We start from the raw sequence: 12216 nt of genomic DNA, 5'->3' as shown, positions 1-12216 counted from the left end.
AAAAGTGGAACTAGATGTCTCACTAAAAATGGCGAGTCATATGTTTTAAAAAAAATTAAAAATTTTTATAAAAAATTTATACTAATATCATGATTAAGAAAAATATAGTAAATTACACTAATCATCTTAGAATTTTGTAAAATTATATAAACACTTCTTTTTTTAATTGTTAAAAGAATTCCCTTGCATAAATATTTTTGAGGATGATGATTGTAATTTATAGAGAGTGTTAGTGTAATATGTTTTAGACAATTGATAATTATTGTGCATACTCATGTTAGCACTTAATTTTTGCAATAATTATCTCACTTTCTTCATAATAACTGTCATGTTTGTCCCATTTAGCTAGAATTTACTTCTTTTAGGAGTTAAACTGCATGTAGTTAAATTTATGAAATTTTATTAGGTTTTTATGTGTTTTTGCATAGTCCTAATGCACCTTAAAGAAAAGCTAAAGGGTTGAAGTTGAAGAATGTTCATATACTAAGTTGGAATGGTCGCTTGGCGAGGAAGCTTGTTCCAAAGGGGACATGTGACAAGTTGAAAGCTAAGCCGGAATATATGTTCACTTAGTGAGATTGCATTTAAAGATGCCATGTCTTATTTGTCAAAGGAAAAAAATTGAATTAAAGTGTAATTCGCTTAGAGTGTGTTTGGATGAGAAAATTTAAAATTCAAAAAAATTTTAAATTCTAAGAATTTTAAATACTTCAATTGAAATTCTTTTATTTTCAAAATTTTGTGTTTGGATAAAAAAAATTGTGAGGGTAAAAGAAAATGAAGCCAAAGAAAAGAGAAAATCTGGTTGGTGTGCTTCTAAAGAGAAGAACACCAATGCGACATAGGAAGTCGCAGGAGAATCAATATACAACGGTGTAGCCCACCACACCCGACCACAACATTCAGTCAACGGCACAAGGCATGACCCAGGCCCTCCGCATCGGCATACACCTCTGCCACATGATGGATAGTGACAGTTGCTTCCCTGACTAGCAGGTGTAGTTCTATGTGTCCCCCTACGTCCACATTCGATCAATGCTTCACGAGCTCAGACAGTATTTCTTGAAGAAGAGGATCATCGGTGTGAGGGAAGAGTCGCGAGTTCGAGAACGGGATTTCGAGAACTTTTCAGGTGGAAGAGAGGATAAAGGTTATAAAGGAAATACGCGAACATTTTAGAAGATTCTTCTATCAAGAAGAGAATTTCAATTTCTCACCTTTTAGAAGGAAATTAAAATTTCACATTTTTAGTTGTTTAAAAATCTATTTTAAAATTCCAAAAATTTAAATTCTTCATAAAAAAATATCCAAACTATGAATTTTAGATTACAAAAATTTAAATTCTCTGATAAATTACTTTCCTCAATCAAAATTCTCTATCCAAACGCATTCTTATTGAATTGTTGTTCACTAAGCCAATTTTCTTTTGTGCAGAAAAGACAAAACATAAAAATTATCCACCTATTTAAAACATTTTTTCACTATGGTCATTGCGTAATCAAACAAGGGTTGTGTGTTTTGCGACTGAAGCTCTCACTTACTACAAATCTTCATTCCTACACTATTTTTCTTCCATTCTCGTGCTTTCCTTTATAATTTTGGTGGCTTTTCATGACAGTGGAGTTATTTAATGATTATCTAATGCTAATTTTATTTCTCTATTCTTTATGCTTGTTATTGGCTTAATCACCCATTATACTATTTATGCGTTTTTATTGTCATTGAAAAATGAGATTTGAGAATTGTCTAATGAGTGTCTCATCCATGAATAGGGTGATGTTTGTTAGCCTTGTAATGATCCCTGTTCTTTAAACAAGTCATTTAACTTCACTTGCTAAGGAATTAGAAATAGAATTAAGTGATTTAGCCCTTTTTGTAACATTCTGAATGAATCACACCGAAATGAGAGGGATCCAAAAGTTGTGTAGGTATGGATTGTACAGTCGATGATGATTTAAAGAAATTAATTGATATTATCTATACAAACAAGATACTTCTACTTTTCAATAGCTTGTCACTTAAGAATTCCAAAATTAAGCATGTTTAGCTTGGAGCAATTATGGGATTGGTGACCATCTAGGAAGATTCCTAGAAAGCGTGTGAGTGAGGATAAAATACGCTAAAAAGTCACGTGTTGATTTGTGGGGATACTCATTGATCTTGAAAGCAAGTGGAGAATATTGTAAAGGTCTCTAAAAAGACTATCTATGGAGGGTTCTAACCGATGAAAGGTTTTGACCAATGAGAAAATTGAGTGAACTATCGTATAATGTGAGTCATTGAGAAGTCAACAATCACGGATGTTACAAATGATATCAGAGTCGACTTCTCTTCCAGTACGATGTGATTTGAGGATGAACCAGGCAGAAACTGACGGGCATGTAACACCCCAAACAAATCACACTAAAATGAAAGAGATCCAAAGATAGTGCAGATATGAGAGTGTATAGTTGAAGATGACTTAAATGAATTATTTGGTACTACCTAAACCAACAAGATGTATATACTTTTGGTAACTCATCACTTAAGAATTCCACAGTTAAACGTGCTTGATTTGGAGCAATTATAGGATGGGGTGACCTTCTGGAAAGTTTTCCACAAAGTGTGTGAGTGAGGATAAAATATGTTGAAAGTCTCTTGTTGATTTATGGGGGCTGTCATTGATCCTAAAAGCAACCGAAAAAGGTTGTCAAGGTCTCAAAAAAGACTATCTATAGAGGGTTTTGACCAACAAAGAAGTTGAGTGAAGTGTCGTAGAGTGTAAGCCGCCGAAAAGTCGACAATCATGAAAGTTACATTTTTTCACTTACAGAATCAAGGTTAGAGGACTTAAGTGGATTGACATAACACCAAGGTTTTCATTAAGTGGAGAAACATCATTTATGTTATTGAGTTGCAGTTGTTTGTCTAGTATCACCAAAACCATTTATTGTTTGTTGTTACCAACAAGTCATTGGTTCGACTGATACTAGATTCGATTTTGTGAATGAAAAACATGATTAAAAGAAAAGAATCTTACTAAAAGTACTCAGCCAGGTTATTCGACACAAATTAACTTCAACAAAGTTAATGGACATTTCGTATCAATAACTAGATAACAAAGAAAAACTTTTGTTGATGTTATTGTTTGTAAATGTTGCATACCAACTCTTTTATCTTTTGCTCGCTTCAATTTTATCTTGACTTTAGCTTTTTACTTTAGAACTCAAATTTTAATTTATGAACTTTTACCTTAAAAATAACATCACGATTTGCACTAATAGTTTAGTATAAATAAGTCTATGTGAAGATGAACTTGTACTTAAATTGTGAAATATTATACTGATTGGTGTGCTTGATGACAATGTAACAATATTTAAGACGTTTATGTAATGATAGAAAAACAAAATTGTATAACTTCATCATCATAAGAATAATTTATTAAGAAAATATTATTTTAATATTATGTTATGTAATGGTATGATATGTTATATATATATATATATATATATATATATATATATATATATATATAAACAGTCTCACCGTTATCACGTGTCAAACAGCGGAATAATTTGCACTTTTTTTGTTTTTTTTTTAATGTATTTTGTTTTTGTTTTTAAAAGATTTAAATCGTGCATTACATGGATTCATTCTTAAATCCTTTGACCCGGTTCAATAAGATGCGAACCGGAGCGAGATCTTGAGAAGGACAAGAGAGCCGAAAAGAGGAGCGTTGTGTTGTTAGGCTTGTTTGTATTGTGTTAGTACCATTTTCTAATCTCATCATCTAACCCTTCCATCGTAGTTTCCACATTTCTCCTACCGAAAAGTCAAAACTACCCACTCACCCAGGTAGGCACAGGCAGCGATGGACGTAGGAGCCGGCGACGATCATTCCCCGGAAGCCGTCATATCGCGGTGGAAATTCGCGGTGTCGCAGCAGTACCAGCACATGCTGGACAAAACGACGCCGCACGTTCTCCGGCGGTGGATCGGGTGCCTGGTGGTTGCCGCCGTGTACGTGCTCCGCGTGTACTTGGTCCAAGGCTTCTACATCGTCTCCTACGCCCTCGGCATTTACATCCTCAACCTCCTCATCGGCTTCCTCTCCCCTCAGGTCGATCCCGAGATTAGCGACGGCCCCACCCTCCCCACCCGAGGATCCGACGAGTTCCGCCCTTTCGTTCGACGCCTCCCCGAGTTCAAGTTCTGGTACGAATTTCCCTTTCCCTAATTCCCCCTTCTACTTCTAGGGTTTCGTAATCCACCACGTAGTTTTATTATATTATATTTTACTGTTTTCTATTGTGAGTCCGAATTTTGATTTCGAATTGCATAAGAATTTTTAGGAAAATTAATATAGAAGGAAAAATGAATTCTACTTCTTGCATAAATTGCATGTATCACAATCGAGTTAGCCTGGGCTTATGGAAAGGTTACATGAGGAGAAGTTTGATTTACTTTATCCAAATTGATGTTCATAATTCTTTTGTTATTTAATAAGTTGTGTTCTGTAAAAAAAAAGACATTATAGGGTTATGATAGACTATTGTATTGTGCTTGATCTGTTGGTTCCTGCACTGAGAAGAGTCTAGATTTTCGTTAGTAACAAAATATGGATATTGAAAATGCCACACTCAGCAGATCCTACTGGCTTCCGTGTTATACCTGTGACTTTTATGGACTTTGAAAACCAATATTATATTAGATTTTATATTATATTGCTGTTTTCAATTCTAAGTCTATGATTTGGCTTCAGAGGAGATCAATCTTCATTTATGAGCTTTGATGACGTGCTTTGTTGGAATTCCCATTTGTGGAGTTAGTAATGTTTTGTTATTTATTTACGCAGTTCTGTTCTGTCAAAAAAAAAAAGAACTTATAGGGTTATGATATCCATGTGGAATGGACTGATTGACTACTTGATCTGTCTGCTCCTATCCTGAGAAGAATCTGGATTTTCGTTCAAGCAAATTATGGATTATGCATATTCAAAATGCCAACCCCTCCACAGGTCATAATAGCATCTATGTTATATCTGTGACTATTACGAGCTCCAAAAAAGATATTGACAAGTAGAATCTATTCCCATAAGTTTCTCAGTTAGGCTCTTTCTCAGTGCCTCACCCTTCTTGTATTGTATTTCCACTATATTAAGTAGGAGTCATTTTAGACAAGAATATTCTGTTTGGTTTTATTGCTTTAAGTTGTGGAAGTATATTTCTTGTTCACTTAGAAAGCACATTTGATGTGCAGATGGTTGTTTTTACTAAAAGCTGCTTAATTTTTCTTTGTGGGCAGGTACTCGATCACAAAGGCTTTTTGCATTGCATTTGTGATGACTTTCTTTAGTGCATTTGATGTTCCAGTATTCTGGCCAATACTCCTTTTCTACTGGGTGGTTCTATTCACACTTACAATGAGGAGACAAATATCACACATGATCAAATACAAATATGTACCATTCTCATTTGGGAAACTGGTAGGTTTAATATATTTTTTTCCATTCACAATGTTGTGACAAATGTTGGTTATTAATTCATTAATGGTGTTTTTATCAGGATTACATCCTTGTTGCTAATAGTAAGCTTAAATTTTCTGTTTTACTTTTAGCGCTATGATGGAAAGAGAGCAGCAGAAGGCACAAGCCCGAACATGGACTGAAATTTTCAGCTTAATTGAACTTTATTTGCCACATTTTTTAAGTCACAACCCCGCATGTGGCTTGATATCATTGGCTGAAGAAGATTCTTTGAGGTCTAGTATGGGCGTATACATCTGGATGTTCAATTCCCAATTGAGCAACTGTTTGGACATCATCATTGTTTCTATGCCCTGGTAGTGGTAGAAGCTTTAGCTTTGGGGAGATGTTGAGGGCTCTCTCTTTACATCCCCCTTCTAGTAAAATCATTTTTCTTTATTTTCTTTTTTCTAAATAGGTGGGCAAATGCCAAACTCTTATTGTTAAATTCATAGTTAAATAACGAGAATTTTAAGAAGCCTGTGCAGAAGGAATCCCCTTCATTATTTGCAATGGGGTATTAACGATCTGTCTTTTCCATTGTATTTTTTTTCTTCATTTTAATCATGTGATTCTCATGAACTTAATTTTTTTTTATATAGATTTGCCCATATAACACTATTACCTCCTTGAGGTTTTCTTGGTATTGTTGTGACGAGTTCATTTGGAATGTCTGGACCTTTATTTATTTATTTTCTGAATGAGATTTCTCCACACTTTTGGGATGTATGACTGACATTCCATCGAGATATTAAAGCCGCTCTTCTTCACAAGGGTTTTCACGGGTCAAACCTCTATCGCAGAATGTCTTCAAGCTCAAGTAATATTTTTTAGACTAAGTATCTGTCTATTGTTCATTTAAACTGAACCGATTTACGTGTAAGGCCAACTTTGTTTGGCGGGAATAAACTTTTTTTTTACTTGGTTCATGATGTATTTGCGCAATGACTATTTTGATTAAGTGATCACTTGGTCTGGTTGGTCATGGCCTCATGGGACTTTTTTCCTTTGCAATAGGGTTTCTTGCTATTCCATTTGTTCAGGAAATTTTTCCGTTGATCTTGATGTGCATCTCTCATTAGAAACAACGGAAAATTTTATTATGTACATTTTCCCATAATCTAATGCAAGGTGAATTGTTATTTATAGTGCGACCACCGTCTAGTTTTTTGAGGTGTGATTGTTATTTGGTAATTCATTGGACTTTGACTGTATCCCATACCCCAGTGCAAGGTGAATAACACACTTTTAAATGCATTTTTATTCCAAGTGAATTGGACTATACTTCAAAATGAACCTTTTACAATGTCTGAAATAACAAAAAGCATTTCTTTCCTGCGATATATTTTGTAGGTCAAATACTAACATTTTGATAGTGTTATAACCTGCCTTGACATTAGAACTGGACAACCTATATTCCCTAAAAAAAAGATTTTGTTAAAATGAATGCTTCTCTCACGAGAATGCTAATTTTTTGGTATCCAAGACATTGGATGTTTGAGTGGCTGTCATTTGGCTTTAGTATTGCCTTGGCTTACTTTTGGTCTTCAATTCTTTACCGTAGTTACTACAGAAACGAAATTCCTATTTAATGTACTTTTTTTTTTTATATAAATTGTTTTATAAGACAAATGTATAACGAAAGGTTAAATAAAAACGAAGGTTCATCATTCACATTCACTTCTATTTTAACAGAATCTTTTAAATTTGTACATATTACAGTTCAAAACTAATTTACTCCCGTCCTAAGATTAAGAGGATTTTGTTTTCTTCTTTACAATTTAAATCTCTTTCAGAATATGAAAGGAAAGATTGTTAAGGCAATCAAGCCAAATTTGTTATGCAATCATTTGCATTACAAAAGGAAGTTGAACTACAGCAATAGCATCTAGCCAATACCAATACCTTCTGTGCCTAAATAAATGAATTAATCAAATTCCAGCCTTGCAAGCTCTTTTCTAGGCTTGATTATTGAAACCAACGCAAACACATCAATATCTCAAGACTTGAAAAGGGTCAATACTAGAAAATATGTTGATAAGTAGGAAATGCAAGACCCTGCAGGTAAGTTACCTGGCTGGTCTGTAATATCCATATATACCGTAATAGGTCTGTGCAAGAGTAAGTAGTAGCAAGACAACAGCAGCAACCAAAGAGATAATGGCCCAAGGATTACTGAAGTAATTGTGTCTCAAGCTTGCACACCAAGTATTCCATCTATGGTTGTAGTACCGATTCACATCCTCAGACAATGGGGAAAGGTAACTGTTATTGATGTCAAACACAACCTCTTGGCATAAGCGGTTGAAAAGGTCTGCAACTTCAGCATCACTACCAAGCCAATGCTCAATTATGCCACGATAATGAAGGTACCCCACATCCTCTGGGGAGTTAATCAAGTTGTCCATGAAGATAACATAGGATGTAATGTCATTGCTGCAATCAAGATGACACTGCTCAAAGGCAATCAGGTTGAGGAACAAAGACTTGGTACCGTCGTGGATCAAGAGCCGTGGTATTCGCAGTTTGCCATCCTTAAATTTGATGTCCCAGAAGCGATCGGTCTTTCTCTTCTTGAACTTGATTCCAGCCTCTTTAAGCTCTGTGACGCAATGTATCAGTTGCTGCCTCCGTTTGTCGGCAACTCTTTGAGCATTTGACCGGCGTTTGATCCATATTCTAGGTACTGGTTGAGGTCCTGAGCGCAAAAGACTTCTCCTGAACACATCCAAGCAGTGAAGACCTTCTTGATCAGACAAAGGGTCAAAGGTGTTAGTGCCTCCAAGAGATGATTCCAATTTGTTCCTGTCACTTTTTGTCAACGGTTCGTCTGTTGGCATTAAAGGGTCGAAGAACCTGAGTGATAGACTTGCAACTAGTCCTTTCAGGTCTGGTTTTCCCAATTGAGTTCCCAGAAGTCTGTCTAGAACAAACAAGGGAAGCTGGTTTTCTAACATGATCATATCTCTCTGAATAGAGTGCATTGATCCACGCATTGCGAAAACAGGATCATTCCTGGAATATCCAAGTTGCTTGAACCCCTCGGTGGCTCCTCTGAATAGCTCCAGCACAAAACAACCATCAAGGACAAGCATTTCCGCAAACTCATTGCTGCTTAGACTGATTGGTCCTTCATAACATGAGCGAGCTCTTTCTTCAATCTCCTTCATGGAATTGAGATAGAGCCTAATGTCATGCTTGGTACGCTTGAGGACATGGTTAAGGGAACGCCATTTATGGCGATCCATTTGGCGAAGGCGTTTTTTGCCATGATGGTAAGGACCTATGGACACAATCTGGGGTGCAAAAGATTTGTCATCGCCACTACCATCTCTAAGGTAGTGAGGGATTTTGTAGATTGATAGCTTGGACCATGAACTTGCCACATCCTCTTGACCCGCTTCATCTAGTTTTTCCTTGATGGTTACCACCCATTCAGATGTTGGTGAGTTTGGTTCCTCTTCAAATTTTTCACCATCTTCATTGATGACAACTTGCAATGCTTCTGTAGGTTCCTGCTGCTGCTGGGGAAACTCAGTTGATCGGTTACCCGAATTAGGAGAAGACGGTATCCCAGATTCTAAGGTTTCTTTGAGTTTAAGGGTGATGAGGTACCAGCTCAAAAGCTCTTTGTTGAATACAGCTACCATTTTCTTCAAGGGAATGTTGTTCTGTTTCTTGTCAATTGCCTGAATGGTGCTGCCCAATTCATAAACAAATGCAACTGTATAGTTTGTGATTAAAGGTGTCGAGTCTATTGTGAATTATGGCCTGAAATGACATTCACATTTCTTAATAGGATGTTATAATTGACTCTAACAAATTGTGCAGCTCATATGGGACCCTTTTGTCTAATATCATCACTTTCCTGATAACTTCCAACTTTCAACCGCGCTAGTGTTATATTCTAATCTTTATTCTTATTCTTTATATATAATCTGTAGCACGCCAAATTATTTTGGAAAAGACCCTTACCTTAAAATATGCGTATAGCATCAGACAATGGATAAAAGTGGCTTGAACATGTTCAGAATTATGATAAACTGTGGTATTTGATGCACTTAAAACTTTAGATATGATATGGTCGCTTTTACCTTTTCAACTTTACTGCTTGTTTACACGAAGCCTTAATTACTATTTGTTGGTAGATTAACTTTCTAAATCATATTGTCAGCCCATAACATTATTCAAAGAGAAAATTTATTTATACAATAATTTCATACAACTTCTTTTATAAATAAAGAGAAATAAAAAATATAAAGTATAATGAGGAACACGATACAAAGAGATGTAAAAAAGAGTGTTATATAAATTATTATTGTGTAATCTTATTGTATAATGAAACAGAGCTTCCGGGATTGAATCGCGATACGCCAACCACGTGAATAATAGCAATTCTGCACAATGCACATCTGTAATATTAATGCAAGGATTGTCTCCTCATTGCCCCTGCTTGTTTTATATTATTTTTTTAAAGAAAATTGTTTTTATTTGGAAATTAAAAAAATTAATAATTTTTCAATTATGTCTATATGAAAATGTTAAAAAATAATTTAAATATAGATTAAGATATTAAGTATATCGATAATGAAGAAGAACAAATGAAGCAATAATGGATCACTAAATATACTGATAAAAAAAACTGATCACTTAAAACATGTTTGAACTAGCATTTGAAAGGCATGACTTGGTTTAGGATGAGTCAAAGTCAAACATAATCTTTTGCATTCATCAAGATGTTTGGATGTGTATTGCTAACATGATTTTAAATTTTAAACTCAAGTCTCACTGTAACATTTAAAAGTAACTTTTGCATCAGGCTTGACTTAAAGTCATAATTTATTCCAAATATACTCCGATTTGAAGTTAATAATGTCTCAATGAATGATAAGACAAAACACATTTTAGTAATTATACATCCAAAATCAATTTTAATTACAAACTTCTTAACAATATTGTTGATAAAATCAATTTTTTAATATCTACTGTCCAAACAAAAATTATGCTAGTAAATACTCATATTCACTTAAAATAAATTATATAAAATTATGTTTTCAAAATTAATTTTATAAACACATATCCAAACATACACTAAATATCTGTTTGAAAACCCGTTAGAAAACTAAAAATCACGTCAATTATGTTACAAAATGTGAAAAATCACTTCTTGGCAAAGTTGTATGAAAGAAGTAAGGTGGGGGTGAGGCTGATGGCCAGGCACAAAAGTGGAGGAAACGTGAAAGAAATCAAAATTTGCGATGCGTCACCCTGTTGATCAAGAATTGGAGCACGTCCCAATCTTAAAATCTTAAATATTCATTTAAATGACATTACAACTGAAACAATGAATATACAATTCTAAATCTTTATACAAAATCTTCTTACTAATATACCTATTCATTAAATAAATTAAAAAGCTTAGAATGTTTTTATTCCATCTTTTTTCTTAATGCATGCACATTGATAATTAAATTTTTATCATTAAGGTAAAAGTGATTTAAATGTAAAGTGAAATATTGCATTTTACTAAATGAACTTTAGTTAAATAGATACATTGAAAAAAAAAATTATTTCAACTTCTAAGAGAGCTTATTTATTATAGTTGGTGTCAATCTTCACTATAAATAGAGAAGAGAATTAGTGAAAAAATCCAACATATGAAGAAAAAGTGTGTGAGAAGAAAGATTGTGAAACAAAGTCACTTTGTTGAGAGAAAAATATCTTTGTGTGAAATTTGGGATAGTTCCGTGGTTGTAGACAAAAGGTGTTGAATTATGTTAAATTCTTGTATTTGTTATTATTTTTAATATGATGTAATCTTTATTGTGTTTTCACGATCTTTTTGTGATGTGATTAATTTTATTTATGAGAGTTGTAATCTATTAAATTTTTTTGCAAAGCAAATAAAATTACTCGAAAGCACTACATGCTTCCTGATTGTCTATAAGTAAGTGAGAGAGGAGACAGATCTTAAATTGCTATCCAATATAGCTTAAAATATAATGTTACCTCAAAAAAGCAAGCAAACTTTGATTGCTTCAACCGCATGCTCACCTTTACAGCAAAAAAACTAGTACTTTAAATATGAGCATAATTATCAATGCCAGGATGAGCAAATCACCTCAGCTCTAAAACTTAAAATGTGTGTTCTTCTTTTAATCTGGTCAGGTTCTTTTATTTTCATTTCAAAGCACTTTCTGCTTTAATTTTTAGACATGTGACTTTTTTCTAAGAAAATTAAAAGATCTTGGTCAATAGCTAACAATCTCCAGCGTGAACTATTGATGAAATTAAATGAAAATACCTTAAGGTCAGGGAGTAGGCTCATCAAATTGGAAGTTAGAACATCTATTCTTTCTAACGTTGACAATATCATGTTTAAAAAAAAAGGAAAATAATTTAGACTTTTGCATAATATATTGCCAATTAATTAAATCACATGAAACATGATAACTAACCCCACTTCCCTTTAATTAAGGTTTATGAATGATAAGAGTGTATTTGCTGTGGTCATTACCATAATTAAGAAAGCACGCGCCAGCTTCTTGTAGTGCTAACTGTAGCCCTTGTTGAAATACTATGAAGGGAAAATAAAAAAGGTTAATGTCTACTCACAACAAACAATCTCCCTTCTATATTTCCTCTATCCTTTTTTTCTTTTCTTTTTTCTATTTTTATATAGCACTATCCTTTTTATCTTTGACTATCCTTTT

General features: G+C 34.0%; 2 protein-coding genes across 2 annotated transcripts; one reads left to right on the top strand and one right to left on the bottom strand.

Moving 5' to 3' along the window:
• Positions 1–3667: 3667 nt before the first annotated feature.
• Positions 3668–6187, top strand: LOC114421992 (protein RER1A-like). Its single transcript, XM_028388155.1, has 3 exons — positions 3668–4194; positions 5284–5464; positions 5596–6187. The coding sequence occupies exons 1-3, from the start codon at positions 3851–3853 to the stop codon at positions 5644–5646; spliced, it is 576 nt and encodes a 191-aa protein (XP_028243956.1). The 5' UTR covers positions 3668–3850; the 3' UTR covers positions 5647–6187.
• Positions 6188–7303: 1116 nt separating this feature from the next.
• LOC114421983 (UPF0481 protein At3g47200-like) lies at positions 7304–9293 on the bottom strand. The gene has a single exon (XM_028388143.1). It carries the CDS (start codon positions 9151–9153, stop codon positions 7573–7575), a length of 1581 nt encoding a protein of 526 aa, XP_028243944.1. The 5' UTR covers positions 9154–9293; the 3' UTR covers positions 7304–7572.
• Between the last annotated feature and the right edge of the window lie 2923 nt (positions 9294–12216).

This window comes from Glycine soja, chromosome 1 (assembly GCF_004193775.1).
Source record: "Glycine soja cultivar W05 chromosome 1, ASM419377v2, whole genome shotgun sequence".
NCBI classification, from domain to species: Eukaryota; Viridiplantae; Streptophyta; class Magnoliopsida; order Fabales; family Fabaceae; genus Glycine; species Glycine soja.
Note: the sequence above shows the minus strand (reverse complement) of the source record. Positions and strands in the feature narration are given on the sequence as shown.